Raw genomic sequence first — 17,247 nt, forward strand, 5'->3', positions numbered from 1 at the left:
TAATTTTCCCATTGCAGATTCATTATGCAACCAATTATTTTCTTTTTTTTTAGTTTAAATCTTAATTCAAACCCTTGTTAAACGTTGTCAGACTCAGCAAACTCACTCAGCCTGTTCAGCTGGCCCATCACCAAGCCAGCACAGGACTGTAGATCAGATTACGTTGTGTGTTGTTCATTATCCAGTATAAAAACCCTCCTGGGGTAAATTTGGTAAAAAGGCTGCATTAAAATGAGATAAATCAAATCTTAAATTTAGGATTCAAGAATGTGCTTTTCCTGCTCTTTCAATATTTATGAGAGCCTCATAGAGTATTTGGTCACCACTAAAACATATCCTACACTGTATAGCGCAGCCTTTTCATCCACTCGCTGCTTAAAGTTCTGGATTTTCACGAGAGGGCCGACCTTGAAGTTCGCAGTGGACTAATCACTAAAACAGTTCAGCTCACTGGATAAACCTTGCAAGACCTTGATGAGTAATTCTACACAGTAAGGAGCTGTCTGTATCAAGCATCGTCTGTGGATAACAATCGTGTTTAACGTCACTGTGACGCAAGCTTTGAGGCGGAGGAGAAAAAGGTCTAAAAGACAAAAAGATCTAATTGTGAGCCGCTGATAATTTTCTCCGAGGACCTATGCAGAACAGGGCAGAGCAGCTCAGGGATGAGTAATCTTTGAGAAAGCAGAAATTTAAAAAATACAAAACCTGCTGGCTTAATTCTTTCATCTAAATGACAAATTTCTGTTGTTGTGTTTTGGGTGTATTGTGAGTTGTTGTGTTTTGTGGTTTTGGTTTATTGCATTTTCTTTTCTTTCTTTTTTTTCTTTTGCTGTTTAATTTATGCTTATCCAGAGCCAAAGCCTTAGTAGAAGAACACCGCCTTTTGCCCCTAGGGTCCAGGTAATGGGCCCTGTGTGAAGGGCACAAACTCTGTTTGGTTTTTTTTGCTCATTGACTGTTGACTGGCCTTTTTTTCTGTTTCCATACTTTGGAAAATGCATTCCTGGGGAAATGGCAGCTTTGAGTTTCCCTCTTAGTGCAGTGCATTGTGTCATTTTCCTTGATTTGATTTCTTGGTATCATTCTTATGATTAGAGTTCTTATAGCTCATTGTAACCCATACACATCATTATCCCCAAGTAGTGCATGCTCGACTAATCGGAGCTTATTTTAAGAGACGCTCTTGCATTGCCTGATGTCTTTGGACTGACTTCAGTGATTGACCTAATTGAAACAGTAGTTTAGTATTGTGTCTATGGCAATGCTGGTCGGTGTCTCTGTCAATCTTTCTAGGACAAAGATCTCTGTTTTTTCTTTTTTCTCCTGCTTCAGTGTGACGTGAACCCAGGCCTCGATAACTCTAACCCTGCACGCATACACAGAAGGGCTCCCCCATGTGCGAGTTGAAGTGATGCTAATTAGCAGATCTGAGCTGATGGCTGTGTGGTTTCATGTTGCAGTGAAAAGATACTGAGTTCACCATCCTCTTTGGAAAGCCAAAGCCAAAACTGCATTTCCCCCATTACAGATACCAGATTTAACGAATAAGCAAATTGTACCTCCCAAATAATAACTCCAAACAGAGCGAAGCCTGGAAGGCTTCTCTTTGCTACAAGCTGCCTGCTTTAATATCACTCTGTCTTTTCTGTGGTTTCTGTTTTATGGTCATTATTGATTTAGATAGCCTGAGGGTTAATATTCCTGTGTTAAACCTTAGATATTTATTTCACTGTTGTGTTGTTTTGCTTAAGCGAGATCTTAGCATCATATCCTATGTGTCGGTAATATTGTTGGTGTGTGTAACAGAGCATGCAGAGGAAAGGGTGCACTGCGTGTTTTCCAGATCAAACATATGAATCGTTCAGGTTTATGTGTGTGTCTACATTAATGTTGTTAAAGCCAGCATGTTTCAGTAAACTGCTTACTTGTTAGTTGGCTGTATTGGACACACTGTACATCAGACTCAGTAGTATATATTTAGGTGTTTTACTTATTGTTGCTAGTTTTTATGGTGAATCTTACTCTACATTTGAATTCATATTTTGCAGTATGTGGCATTTTGGTGGGCTAGAGATTACTTGGTACAATTTGTTTTTCCCATGAGCCCCCTGCTGTCTGTTTCGACTTGTCTTGAATGCTCTTTCCTGCATTGCTGCATGAACGGCGAGTCCTCTTAAACAGTGCAGACCCCTATCCATAATCATATTCTGAATGAAGTATGGACCAGAACTTAGAAGTCTTACTTCTCATTTCATCTGATTTCTTTTAAGGCTTCAGCTGGCCTTTTATTTCTTCTAAGTTTTTTCTCCTGGAGTCCATACTTTTCTTTTAGCGTGAACTGTTTGATTCCTATTGCAGCAGCATGACTGATTTCTCGTTATCGATCCCCACTGAATACTTGGGAGGACCCTATTAGAGATGCCATCATATAGGTAGATGGTGGGACAGTGTTAATTTTAGAGCATGTTGCCTTTAGCATTTCACTACAATTCACTCCAGCTGTAAAGGTCAGTTCCATTTAAAAAACTGTAATCAGACACACTTGAATACTATAGATTTAAAAAAAGAAACATAAGGATTAAATTAGAACACGAAAAGGAGAGTTTTTGCATCTTTAAAAATCATTATCACACCATTTTAACATTGATATAGTTTTAGTTTATGAAAATGACATCCTAGCAATTGGATACCCTCCTCCTTTTTCCTAAAGGGTAAATACAGGAGAAGACCCCGCACTGAGGCTTATACTGATTGAAAAGGTGTTGAACTCAACAAAAGGATATAGATGCATATGTGAGGACTCGATGAAGTTGTCTTCTCCTGCATTATTCCCTTTATGTGCTCTCATTTGTGCTGGCCCTGAGCTGTCTCTCAGCAGGCTGCCTCTGCTCTCCCCCCTCCCCCAGGTCAAACTGTGGTATGACAAAGTGGGCCATCAGCTAATCGTCACCATCCTGGGTGCCAAAGACCTGCCACCCAGGGAAGACGGCCGGCCCAGGAACCCTTACGTCAAAATCTACTTCCTCCCTGACAGAAGGTAAGAGTAGAAACAGTTCCTCTATTTCAGGGCATAATTTCCCCGATGGTAGAAAGACACTAAAAAAAGATTATGCACTAAGGTCAATTTATGGGAGGCATTGATGTGAGGTTTATTTCATAATTATGCTCTTATTTTCTTATTAAGTAATTTATTCTTATGTATTGATGAGGAATGCAGAAAATGGACGTTAAGAAGCAGTTAGCACGTTCACTTTGCCATGTCGTTCCCTGCAGCTGCATGCTGTGGTGCTGTGCTCTGTGCTGTGTCGTGTGATGGATTTGTTGTATTCGTGGCTCTTCCCTATCATGATTGTAAATAAAAACAGTTTGAATTATTGTTCCTCCAGTGACAAAAGCAAGAGGAGAACAAAAACAGTAAAGAAATCCTTAGAGCCCAAATGGAACCAGACCTTTATGTACTCGCCGGTGCACCGGCGGGAGTTTCGGGAACGTATGCTGGAGATCACATTGTGGGACCAAGCCAGGGTGAGGGAGGAGGAGAGCGAATTCCTGGGAGAGGTGAGAAAACCAAACCCAAGCCCTCACAGAGACACTCAGTAACAGTATCTCAGCTTATCCTCTTGAATGGTGTCAAGCCTTTAAGAAAGCTGCTGGCCATCACAAAGTGTTGGGTGGTCCAGTCCTTGCCTATCATGGATCAGGAACTTTCTTTTTTTCTGTTCGCGTGTGAGTGACAGAAAGGGCTTTTTTGGGGATTTACATTTTCTGTAAAAGCTAGCATGTTTTACTTTGCCCTGATTCCATCAGTGAGAAAAAAAATATGTGAGCTTAAAACATTTGGAGTGAAGCCATTTTTTTAAGGAGAGAAAATTTACTTGGGCCTTTTACTTCTGCCAGATCCTGATTGAGCTGGAGACGGCTCTTCTCGATGACGAGCCACACTGGTACAAGCTACAAACACACGACGTGTCATCTATCCCACTCCCACGTGCCTCCCCGAACGCACAGCGCCGGCAGCTCCACGGAGAGAGTCCAACGCGGCGGCTGCAGAGTGAGTAACACCTCTGTCGCTCAAATGGCCCCAAAATGTGCTGAAAGTGACTATAAGAGTCAGAAGGTGGGCATCCTGTAGGAAAAACATTTTACCTGCTGTAATGTAAAGACATGTGACATTCATTCACAGTGTGAGATGGAAGCAGGTCAGCTGATTTTCTAATACCAATGCAGATACATTGGCTTCGGGTATCTGCTGATACCGACTATCAGTCCATTACATGGGTTAAATTAATAATCCTTACTTTGAGTGAGAGACAGGGAGTCTTTGTTTTAATGACTCATGCTTGACTTAAACATTGCTTTCCGAGCTTTACACTCAAGCAAGGTTACGATAAATGAAAGATTAAAAAACACGTTTGTTTTTTATCTAATTCATTTGCACCCTGCACAATATCAGAGTGTTTAATGTACTCTACTGTCACTGATGGTTCTCTGCCCTTGCTACGTATGCACCTCCTCACACCCCGCCACACACTACCAATGAGACAGGTGAAGCAATGACAGCAGCTAATAATGTGGCCTTAAGTGCAAAAACACATTTATACCAGCTGTGGCATGATAAGAGAGAGAAATCTGCAGCTATCAGAGAAAGAGTCAATGGAGGTTTTTACTCGTGTGCGTTTTGTAGCTTGTCTTCATGCGCGTTTCCTTATATTCCTTTTTTATTACTTGAAGCTTGCCATCATACAAATATATCTGTGGCGACAGACTCATGGCACCGAACACTCAGAAATCTAAATTTTAGCACTGAGATAAATGAAAACAACAATAGGTAGCTTTCTGATTTTTGTAGTTGTTTCAACAAACAAGGAGCCATATATATTTATCTGATCAGTGCCCATGCTGTTTGCCTGCTGGCCTTTTCTGTTGCTGCTTCAGGTCATCGAGGCCTTTACGGCCGTTGTTATTTCTGCATATTTTGTTTCTGTTGTCCATGTCACATCTACCTTACTGCTTCTGCTTTTACAGACAAAGGCTCTTATTCACACAACTCAGGTAAAGACCTTTGCCCTGCCAGACATTGCAGCTTTATGGAGCATCTGAGTGTCGTCCTCCTCCTCTTTAAACACACACCCTTGTGCCCCAATTCTCCACCCCTTTCCCCCCTCCCCCTTAACAGCTGACGCTTCTGCTGCCTTACGTGGATTTCTGTGCGGAGGTTTGGTGTATATTTTACACCGCTCGTTCCTTATCCACACAGAGCAGCAGAACCACAGACGCTGTGGGGAAACGGGGAGATTTAGGACACAGTGGTCTCTCCTTCTCTGTGTGTTCACCTGTTAACTGCCTCACAACCCCCACCCTGTAACCCAAAACCAGATTCTGCCAATCTGTATTCAGTCCTAATGTGATGTTATTAAAACCCGAGCTGTCCGCCCCTCCTGACAGACATAATTGGCCTATGACCACCTGCCTCTCCTCTGTCATGTATACTGTTTGTTATTTGGCCTATTATGAATATTTTCCTCTTAACAGTTGCACAGATTACCATTGGCACACTCTGCCCATTCTGCTTTTGCTTGTGTTTGTGTGTCTTCATTGTGAATATCTTCTTGAGAACGGCAGGCGACTGTGTTGCTTTTGTGATACTTCTTATTTACTGGCCTAATCCTCTAACACAGTTGGCATATTTACTCAAAAAAATAAAAAGAGGAAAATAATATTTGATTATCTGCATGCATGAAATATACAATACTCTTTATATAGGATATTTTTGACCCTTGTCTTACTATTGTTAGAGTCTTTGGCCCTCATACCTCCTAACACGCTTAAGAGGACTGCGCTGCAGTCCGTTATGCCATACGGCTTCACTCCGCTGCTTCTTTCAGCCACGGGAGGCTGGCTCGCTCCCCCACTAGGACGATTTTCTGGGTGTTGGTGTTAGCGTGAAGTGAAAGAGCTGACAGCTGTAAAAAGTTTTCAGCCAACTGAGATGAGAGGTTGGGAGCGGCACTGCCAGAGTGCAGCACTTGTCATTTCTGAAAAAGCACACGTGTCCAGTTGATTTAAGTTGAATGAACGGTGAAGGCGGTGGGGATGCGTTGGGTGGGGAGTGGGGGTGATAAGGCTACGGGGGAAGGATGAGGAAAGAGCTACACGGCCCTATCACTTCTCCCCGTCTCCACCTTTACGTGTGCACTGAATGATTGACTGCGCCGTTTCAAAGTGCCACGGCTCAGATGAAGAAGGATCGGCTGCTCTTGTTGGGATCGAGCGGCGAAATGCTGCATTATTTGTTTTAGTTGGAGGGTTCACTTTGACCAGTGAGCATTACAGTCAGAGCAGGGGTGACTTATTATTTGAAAAAAAACAAACAAACATCTAAATAAATGAAAAAGGGAATGAAAATGACCTCTTTCTCTCTCTCTCCCCTCTATCTCCTCTTTCCTGCTTCTTTGCCTTTTGGTCTGTTTCTTTCTCTCAAAGGATCCCAAAGGATAAGTGACAGTGAGATCTCAGACTATGATTGTGAAGACGGCGTTGGGGTAATAACAGGTAATAAACAGTTCAAGGCCATATTAAGAAGGTCATCGTTGTGTGGCGTAAGTGAATCGAATCCACTCCATTTCACCAGAGCTGCATTACGATTCTTAATAATGTACTTAGCTAACCTCACTCACGTCGCCACCGGAAAGATGCTTACACACGTCATCACATCTCGCAGTATCGGGCTAAGATCCTGCAACCCATCAGCAAACAACAGCAGCAGCACAGTTAGGGAGCAGAGGGCTTTTTTGTCTGCCTCTGCACTGCTAGTTGCTGTCCTTGCTAAGGCTTCAGCAGCACGCCCACGCTGCATCAGAAAAGCAGAGACAGAGCTGCTAACAGCCAGAGAGAATAAGACAGGGGAAGGGGAAAAAAAGACTGAGAAGTGCTTGAAATTTGCTCACATGAAATAATAACTAGGAAGAAAAATTATGCTGAAAAAGACAGTGAGGGCTTAAAAAAAGGCTTCCTTTAAATTTTAAGCACAAGGTTGCGTTTGAGGGCAACATGTGCCTGTCTTTATATAATCGTTAGTTCTCCTTCTCAGTTTTCACAAAAAGACCACGGGACATGCTATATTTTTTTTTGCAATTAAGCTTGATGGAAACAGCTACCTGCACTGTTTGTAGGTCGTTTCACATCACTCACCACACAGAAGAAGCGAGTGGAAAAATGTGAGAAAACAAACAGGAGAATAGACAGTTTCTGTAGCAAACTGCGTGTCACACACACACACACACACACACACACACACACACACACACACACACACACACACACACACACACAGACATTCAGACCGGCCTGCCGATGATACCGCAGCTGAGGGAAATCCTCCTCCAGCCTCTTTAAAATTCTCATCAGCCCCTCACTGCCTCTCACAATGCCAGCCACCCCCACCCCCTCACTTCATCCACAGTGAAAGGAATACCCCTTCACTCAGCCCTGGTTGCTCCCTCCCCTTTGCTCGGGCTCCACTGCATCTCATCTGCGGTTTTTGCCGTTATCTGCTTCCACAGTTCAAATGGGGAAGAAAACATTTTACTTTTGTTTTACAGAACATACAGTACACACAGTACAGCTACTATAGCTACTAGTAGCTACTGTAGAAGACAAATGGGCCTTACAACTGAACATTTTTAAGACTTTTTACATCTGTGCAACATGTTTCATGTTGCTTTAACCCTCTGCTCTTTTGCCTCTTTCTGCACCATTGCAGCCAGTTCCTGTTAAAACCTATTAATTGTCAACAAAGAATCTCCTCTTTGCATCTGCAACATGTCAGGAGGAAGAATAGATTTAATTTGGCTTTGCATGGAAGTTGATTGCTGCGCTGCAGGAAGCTCACTAGTGGAGCATCTTTTTAAAGAAATGACAAATGTTTTCCTTTGAAAATTTAATTTACATCATAATGGAGTGAAGACATTGTGGATTGTGGTCATTTTTTTTTCAAATGTTTGTAGCTTGTATTTGTTTATGTCAATAAACAAATGGTAGGCTTGGAGAATATGACAATTTACTCTATGGGTCATTTAGCCTGACATGTTTAAAGAAATCTATTTTATTCTATCTACGACACACAAAAGAAAATCTTATTAACATGCGACTCCTTTAAAGTGAAGGTCAACATTTCTTTCTTACCTTTCCATCTTTTCCAACTTGGAATCAGGCTTTTCTTTAACTCATTTTAAATATTCTATACACTCTATTGAATATCAATCAACATTAATAGTTCTAAGCACTGACCTTAACCGTGGCTCTTAGCCATGTCTGATTATCGGTTAATGAACTCTTTCAAGTTCAATGGACTAATCAGTCTACCAGTGAAAATTCATTATAATCTTTCAGATTCTTTTGAAAGGCTATTTTCATGTTTAATGCACAGTGTTAAAACAGCAGATGACTTACACCTTTATGGAAACCCACTCCTCATTTTTTGTACGATAAAGACTCAGCATATCAAAATGAGTCTGTCACCTGTGCAGAATGGCTTTTAGCTTTGACCAAGATTTGCTTTACTCCTCTTAGTTATTACAGACAGTGGTCAAACTAAGTCTGCAAAAGCAGCATTCATTATTGTTCATTAACCATATGTAGTTAGTTAAATAACTCAAGTAAAAAGCATACAAGTAGCATCTCTGGTGTTGTGAGGGAATAAAGGAATCGCTTAAATAACGCTGTACCCTCTCTCTCCTGCTCTCTCCACCCCCTGCTTCTCTTTATTCATTGTTGTTTTCACAGACTACCGGCCAAATGGCAGAGACTTCCAGAGCTCCACGCTGTCGGTCCCCGAGCAGGTCATGTCTTCTAACCACTGCTCTCGGTCAGCTGATATAAACAGGGTGCGGTCGCGCTCTCCCAGCGTTCCCCCACCCTCCAGGTAACCAGTTGCTCAATGCACCAAAGGCCCGACATGTATAGTTTTTGGTAGGTCTTTTGTACATCGTAGTGTTGTGCTTCCATGCTTTGGAATCGACAAAAAAATAGGTTCACTAGTTTAGCTGAAACGCATGCTGTTTCAGGTTACTTTCAAATTCGCCACCTGTTTTGGTTGTAGCACCAAATGTTGCTATATTTACTTCAAAATAGCACCTCAACCCTCTGTGGTGTGCAGCGTCTCTCCCGTTTCCTCTCATGGCCTCTGTTAAACATGAGGCCACGTGCCTCTTGGACAGCAGGGGGCAGTATGTAGCATACATAAGGGGTGATCAGTCCACTTCTGTCACACAGCAGAAGTCTGGACCAAGCACTTGACCTTAGGCCTTCTCAGTACAGTTCCTCTGCTAGAGTGGAGCACCACAGTTTGTCTGACGACAACTGCACACCTGACCGGTACACACACGCATACACTTCAGCTCACACTTATGTGCAGCACATGCATCTACTTATTTAAGCATGAATGTGTAAATGCTGACCAGCGCAAGACGAGTAAGTACACAGTGAGCTGTTTATGTATGCATACACCACAGCACAACGCCTTTTGCCTTAAACTCTTCTTCTTTGTCCGCACTTTCATCTTTAATGTGATGTAGTGGGGGGTTTTTTGTGTTGTTTTTTTATTCAGGGTCCTCCTGATACAGTAGTGTGGATTCTCCCCTACTTGTGTCCTCAATCTTCATCTACTCCTTATTTCCAAATAAGAAAGTGAGAATTAACGAGCGCAGGAAATACCCGATTAAAATCATCATTCTTAGAGTTAAAAATAGCATTGGCACAAGCTAAAATTCCACATGAGCACCAGCCTCGGATGAGACTACACTCCTGAAAGACAAGTGCACAAGTTTGAATCGAGAGACTGAAATTCTGCAGGAAACATTGGGAGCCAAAGAAATGTTGCCAGTGCTGAGCACATTATACAGGATTTGCATGTACTGTATTTCACTATCTTTATGGAAGACGTGGTCAAGGGGGAGTGGTCAGTTATCCTCCATCAGCACTTATTTTCTGTGAGCTTTGGAAAATATTGCTCCAAGTGTCCAATTGTGGCCTTGGCACCGCCTGGTCGGAGCTATTCCCACCCCCAGCCCACCCTGCACCCTTTCCAATTAACTTTATTTGATACTTCTGAAGCTGGAGCTAAATCAGTGTCAGATGCAGAAAATGCACTTATCTAAATTGTCTGGGACGGTGCTCTGTTGAGTGTATTTCAGCTGCTTCAATTAACAGCTTGCAGTTATTTATTGAAAACAGTTGAAAATGTCACAGAGAATTTGGCATTCTCCCAGGTATCCTATAATATTGTAAAAAATGGCTTTCATAGCTTTCTGTGAGCCTTGCTGGTTTATTTTCTTAACACTTAATGTTTTCTGACTTTCTTGGGAAATGATGTATGTAAAAAAAATCTGTAGTTATTAAACGGTCTAAAGTAGTTTAATGGTCGAGCAGAGGGGACCGGTTTAGGGGTTCGGACTGTGCTTTTCTCTTCCGGCGTCTTCTGTGTACCATTTTTATCTGTCTGTGCACTAGAGCCGAGGAAGTCGTCTCCTCGCCGTGCGATTTCTCGGCTTTCTCTCACCTCTCATCTTCCTCACCAGTTTTTCCACCCTGAATCGTGTACATTAACCTCTCTCCTGTGAGCTTCTCTCTTTTACAACCTCCCCTCGGTTTCCTCCCCCTTCCGGCTGTCCGCCTGTATGATCTTTGTCTCCGATCTGCTGTCTTTCTCTCCTTTCCTCCTTCTCTTCTGTCTCTTCAACATCTCAGATCCATCTCTGTCTTCTCTCCTCCTTCCATGTGGTTGCAGCCATTTTCTCACCCTACCTCGAACCAGACATACTCAGCCTATTGATGACCCTCAGAAGGACCCCAGGTAGACTTTTACCAGAGCTTGCATGAAGCCCCACCTTTGCTACTTTAGTTACCAGCCAGCCAAACCCCCTCCCCAACCATGCACCAACCCACAAGCCTATTTTTTTATATATTTTATTTGTTGGGTTGTTTTTTGAGGAAAGCTTCCATTAGGGTGTTGAAGATATAGCACTGACACCATGGCATGCTTTAAAAAGCCACATGGGTTTGTGGATTTGAGGTGTAAATCACTTCAGCTGACCTGTTCAATGTCAGTGCCGTGAGTGTTTTGTGTGTATGTGTATCAGTATACATTTCTTCTGCCAAAGATTAAATATATAAAGAACTGTTTACTTTCCCGTGGTGCATCATGTTGATTGGATAATAGCCATACATTTCATCCAGTATCAGCATTGCTCTCTCTCACCATCTCATTATCATATAAGCATTTAAATCTTCTAGAATAAATCATGTGCATGAATGCAGGCTTTGGAGAAGTTCAGTCTGTCTCTTGTCTTTTTACTAAAAGAGCGTCTGTTGGCCATACTGTTAAATAGATAAGTGTTTTGTGGTTGTGAAGTTTTGTCCAGCAGAGGTGGTTTCCCCTGCAGTCGTATGGGTACATTCAGCGCATCAGTGTACTTTTGTATTCAGTTTTGAGATCTGAATTCCAGCTTCTTTGTCATGTTGCCTCCCCCATGTGGTGAAACAAAATTTAAAAAATCGAGCGCTGACCAGCTGTGATATTTTCTCGGCAGCCGCAACCATCGTGTGTATCCGATCTGCCGCGAGGAAGCAGTCAGGTTACTGCGTTCCACTAGGATGACCCGTGCCTATTCAGAGGGCGCCTACTCCTCCGACTATGACTACGAGAGGTACTGACACGCGCTGCTGCGCCCGCCGTCTTGTGGTCTCCTGAAGTTGTTCTTCATCCGTCTTTAATTTATCCGTGATCGTACAGGTGATGACGGAAAATGATATCCTCCCTGATATCGGTTTTTGTTAAGGAGTCATCACGGCTCTGAGGTTGTGTGGCTGTACAGTTATGTTACACAACTGCCTCTGTACGATGAGGCTCAGAGCTATTTGTGTTGCTGATGTCGGCTGTGTAAGTGCTGGCTCGCACTTGACTGTTCCTTTGTTGATGTCATTGTGTACCCATGCGCATTATGCAAACAGCCATATGTTGATCAGTGGTGTTTGTTATTATTGATGTTGTCTTTTTTTTTTTTTTTTAATTTAACATGCTATTGACAGTTGCACTTACAGTCATCCATAGAGTGGCCTTTTGACTTCTTCTATATGGTCTGAATGGATTGCTGGGCTGTTTCAAGCACCTATAGAAAGGCCTACTGACACCCATCAATTCCCGACCCACACTGGTGCACCATGCTTCAGTCTTTTGCCTGCTGCCATCTGGCTTCCAGTCAGGAATAACGTGACATTTGTGCTACTTCTCTCCTCTCCAGGAGGAAAAAAAAACTGATGAGTCTTCTGAACTCAGCCCAAGAGCCCGACTGACTTTATAAAACTGTCACAAAGTTTCCCTAAGGCCTGGCTTGGCCCGACTTCAGGCTAAGCCTATAACCTAGATACCCATTAACAAGAGCTGTCCATCTATTTCTCTGTGTCTTTCCTTTTGTCTAAACTGACAGAGAAAGGAAAGTAGCCAACAGAGGACTACAGTTGATTCCCCTCCACTCTTCATATAGATAGTTTGTTTCTGTCTGCAGTCAGGCATAGTAAGACCTGAAAAGAAATGAGGGCACAATACAGACACAAAAGCCACTTGGATGAGGGAAAAAAAGAGTCTAGCAACAAAGAGCATTAGTGGAGTTGGAGCCTTTTGCCAGATGTTTTAGTTTTGGGTGATTTGCCTGCAGAAAAGGTTTTTCATGGTTCTGTAGTTTAAGTGCAACCCTCCAGAGTGCACTTAAAGCAGGACAAAGCCTGTACAGTATGCAGCATGTAGGAATGAATACAGCAACTTTCCCGAGCCAGGAAAACAAACATTCCTGTGAGAATCTAGTGAGCAGAGCAGTTTGTGTGTTACAGTTGCGTCCACTGAATTACACATAATGTGATGCTTGAACAGACGTAACCTCACATCACTGAAAGATTCTTGGCCGTAGCACGTAATGAGAACGGGACCCGGTGATGATGAGAGTAAATGACTGTTGTATAGATTGTGTAAGGTCACTGACTGATGAGCCTTTATCAGGACATTTCCTCTACTGGACAATATTTCATACTTGAGAAGACTACAGACACTGAATGGCAATAACAAAATGGACTGATCTAATGAAATTATTTATAAAGTATTTGCTATCATTAGAACCCAGTTTGACTGAAGACGTTCCCACATATCTATAGTGTTTTCTTGCATTTCTTGCATTTTAGCAAACAGTGTGTGCAGCGGTTCATTTCAATACTATTTTGTTCTGTATGAAAGTACAAAAACTATAAAATATTATTACTCACGGTGTGTGAATCGAAACTGGTAACATACATACAAAGGTTAGCAAACAGCATGCTCTAAAATCCCCTCTGCTTCTCAAGACTGAGGTGCCTTTTTCACTTCACTGTTTTTAATATGTGAATTTATTTCTTGATCAATGAATTTCTGTACAAATTTTTTTTTCCTCTCTGTACCTCGTCAGTAATTTTCCCAGCTGAGAAACCTCACCTGTTTTTTTTCCCCTACAGCTCTTCAGATCATCTGAATCTGCCTTCATTGTCACTGTGCCAAAAGTTCTTTTGCCTGGGCATTTTGCAGAATATAACAGACAAAATAATCCAAGTGCAGTCACTTTTCCCTCACATTCCCACTCTGGCTCAAACAGAATGCTCACCTATCACCTACAGAGAGACAGCACATAGTCCTTGTTCATTGCACACGTCTTGAGTACTTCACAGTTAAGTCACTGGTTCCACCAAGGACTGCAAAGCACACAGGAGCCACCTAGCACAGTCCATATTGTCTGCTCTTTAAATAAAGTAAATTAGCCTCATGTGGAGAGTCATAAACAATAATGTGTGTTTTAAGAGTTTAGGAATCATTTCATTTTGTCTTTATCTCTAGGTAGTTTTGATCACTACCTGCAAATCAGGCACACTTGACATAACACCCAATTAGCTTCTGACAAGTATCTATGCTATTGGTAGTAGATTGATTATACCAATTAAAAATACAGGATTCCACATGATCCTTTGGAGTTTTGAGGGTGCAGAAAATTTCTTTGCCCTCCTTACTGTCCGTGCCCTGCTGGAGACACACTGAGTGCCTGCCTGTCTCTCAACAACCTCTGTAGGAGCCACGGAGCCATGGATAGACACGAGTATCACAGCAGGTCCCGCTCTGCAGACCAGCGGCCCACTATAGAGCGCCACACGTCCCGCTCACGCTCCACTGAACGCCCCCACGACTCTTCGCTCATGAGGTCCATGCCTTCTCTGCCATCTGGGAGGTCCGCCCCCCCCTCACCTGCCTTGACGAGGTGTGACCCAGATCAGAGATCAGAGCCAGCCAACGTGGCATAGAAGCAGACAGTACTTTTTAGTTGTACACTCATTTCCCAGAAGCATAGCTTCACTGGAGGGAGAAATCATTTCAACAGAAAATTTAAACATTAATAAGTATTTCAAGATTTGTTTGGGCGATTTTTTTTTGTTATTTTTCTTAATAAACCTTACTCTCGAAAAGCACATTTGAAACATCAAGGCTAATATTCTGCTTTTAACAAGGGATGTGCAGCATGTACCGAGGTTTTACAACTAGGGTTCGTGTAGACAGCCTAGCTAAAAGTGCTGTACTCTCACACTGAGCTTTAAATCAACCTGTAAGAATATTTCTGCCTCCAGAGATGCTCTACCTCTTCTAAATGTTTGTACAGCTAAAACCTTTACAGGCTTAAAGCCGTACAGAAGCTGTCCCATGAGCTCCCACCCACCCCGACCCTGACTAACTCCCAGAATAAACCAAAAATACCACATCACACTCACCTACCTCCCACCCTCCTAATCCCCCGCTTCCCCGCCTCACCTCACCTCAGCTCACCTCACTCCACCGACCTCCACCTGTCACACGCCACTTTCTGTTTTGTCTCCAAAAGCACCAGTGGATGTGCTGTATTTTCTTTACACATATCCCGGGCACGATGACCCTGACACCGTAGCTAGCTTGCTGACTCCTTTTATTAAAAAGAAAAATTTTAATTTGGGACACACTGCTCATACGCTTGAGTGAGTATAGCAGTGATGGGCCGACATTTTACTTTGATTTCATTACTAACATCAACTGATGCCGTTTGTCCTCGGATGGCATTCTGTTTTTACTTTTTTTGTCCTCTTTCCTCTTCTTCTTTTGTTTTTGAGTTGGAAGCCTGCGGGGACAGTCTGAACGCATGGTCGCACTGGTCTGCTGTTTCTGCATTTCAACTCTTCTCTCCTGCAGCTTGATGAGTCGACTTTACATGCGATTCACTCCTGGCATCTTTTATTGCAGCTCAGCTCCCTACAGTCGATGTAGCCCTCCACTTCCATGCCATGTGCCAAAACATCACCGCTGTGTGCATTGGTTTTATATTGGAGATAAAGTCAACAGCGAGTTTTCTATCACTGATTGATTTCTGCTGTGTCTGGCAGTGACTAAATTACATGTGACCTTACATATATTGTAAATAATTGAATGACCCCAGCTAACTACATTAAATCACGTATTGGCTCTCCATTAAAGAACATAGTTTTACTTTTCATGTTGCTCGTCTCCGATCAAATGTACGCTTTTCTCTTCTTTGCAACACCTACATCGAGCTCCTACTTTATGTCTCATGCCATTGTCTGCTACTTTTTGTCATATAGGGCACATCCGCGTAGTGGGTCCGTCCAGACCAGTCCCACAAGTACCCCTATGTCCAGTAGACGAGGTCGGCAACTCCCACAGCTTCCACCCGCAGGCAAAGACAGAAGTAAGTCACCTGGATGTCTTTTTTAAATTTAAATTACACGGCTACTGTCTACCTAATTGAATTTATTTTGAGCATTCATATATTCAGTATTTTAAAGCGATAAAGTTACTATTTTATGACCCGAACTTGTGGGTCACAAGAAGAGCTTTTTGGTTTTGGTGTCACTGACCAAAGGGATAATTATTATTAGCTGGTGGAACGCTTCGGTAGAAGTTGTAGAAGTCTCAAAAGTACAAGGATTTTTCATTGCTTTATGGGTTTTCACTTTGGCCTTCCATCCATTAACATCTCTGCTCGGTTCCTTTTCCATTCCTCTCTCAGAAGATGGAGACGAAGGAACAGAGCCTCGTGAAGGTCTGTACCTGAATGTTCGGGTTTCGTCTTTCGGACTGGGAATTGCTGCTCGAGCTGCACCTCCCTCCAAAAGCCAAAACCCTGTCTGCAACAGGGCGGGTAGCTCAGTTCAGTGGAGGCTAAACTTGATCTGTGCATACTGAATCCTCCTCCTCCAACCCCCCCGTTGCAGTTGTGTTTAAACGTGCAGTTAGAATGTCCTGTGCCATCGTGGTGCCTTGATCCTACTGATCGTACCAGTGTTGTGTTGATTTGTAGCCTTGCTGTTCTTTTGCTTTGCGTTACACACCAGATATCATTACTAACTGTCTGCAAATAATTCGATTTTTAAAACATTTGGACTGCTGAGATACGTCACCGAAGCAAATATTATGCTATTTTGTGCTAAACTCCACAATTTTCACAATTACAGCAAAACCTGCATTTGTTCACATTGTACAGAGGCATGTGAAGTCCTTAGTGTTACTCAGCACTCCTCTGGCAAATTGTTGCGTGTTGTTGTAATGAACTGTGATATGAAGCACTGTGATGAAGGCAATGATTGTTTTCACGTGTCTTTAAATTGGATGCTGTAAAAGGGTTGTTCTAAGCTTTGTGGGGAACGACTGAGATAAATCTGGAGAGAAGAAGCTCGTGCAGTTCTGGTGAACGTGTCAAAGTATTCACACAACCCTTTTATCACTGTCAGAGTCCACAAGGGCCTTTCCCTGTCTTCTGTACAGCTGCCAGCCAGCCCCGCTCTCTCCCCTGTGCTCTCGCTCTCTCTCAGTCCCAGTCTTTTTTTGTATCTTTGCCATCTTTTTATCACTCAAAAGCTCTCTCTGTGTCTGGACCTCTCCATTGCTCCTTTGTGTCACCTTTATTTGTTCTTCCTCTTCATACCTGCCCCCAGCCTCGCTTACTCCTGTTTTTTTTTTCTTCCTTTTTTCTTTGACAGGCACTCTGCCTTTTCACATCTCTCTCCTTTCTCTCACTCTCTCCTTCTTTTGCTCTGTGTTTTAGTCTATTTCTTATAGGACAGCGGCACTGCACGGGCAGAGGGGAAGCATTGATCCGACCCTGCGCCGTGGTTCCCACAGAGCTGTGTGACACT

The 17,247-nt window shown here is 42.8% G+C and overlaps 1 protein-coding gene across 14 annotated transcripts in view; it reads left to right on the forward strand.

Moving 5' to 3' along the window:
• rims2a (regulating synaptic membrane exocytosis 2a) overlaps window positions 1-17,247 on the forward strand; it is a 157,004-nt gene that overhangs the window by 93,123 nt on the left and 46,634 nt on the right. For 6 of the 14 annotated variants that reach the window (XM_080307861.1, XM_080307865.1, XM_080307866.1 and 3 more), the window contains 10 exons: window positions 2,910-3,040; window positions 3,369-3,561; window positions 3,901-4,054; window positions 5,029-5,055; window positions 6,487-6,555; window positions 8,788-8,926; window positions 11,592-11,708; window positions 14,145-14,330; window positions 15,694-15,800; window positions 16,122-16,154. In XM_080307861.1, coding sequence (XP_080163987.1) covers window positions 2,910-3,040; window positions 3,369-3,561; window positions 3,901-4,054; window positions 5,029-5,055; window positions 6,487-6,555; window positions 8,788-8,926; window positions 11,592-11,708; window positions 14,145-14,330; window positions 15,694-15,800; window positions 16,122-16,154 — 1,156 coding nt within the window. The remainder of the gene's footprint in view (window positions 1-2,909; window positions 3,041-3,368; window positions 3,562-3,900; window positions 4,055-5,028; window positions 5,056-6,486; window positions 6,556-8,787; window positions 8,927-11,591; window positions 11,709-14,144; window positions 14,331-15,693; window positions 15,801-16,121; window positions 16,155-17,247) is intronic. The other 8 variants (XM_080307862.1, XM_080307864.1, XM_080307872.1 and 5 more) reach the window with 3 other exon arrangements.

This window comes from Astatotilapia calliptera, chromosome 11 (genome assembly GCF_964374335.1).
Source record: "Astatotilapia calliptera chromosome 11, fAstCal68.1, whole genome shotgun sequence".
NCBI lineage: Eukaryota > Metazoa > Chordata > Actinopteri > Cichliformes > Cichlidae > Astatotilapia > Astatotilapia calliptera.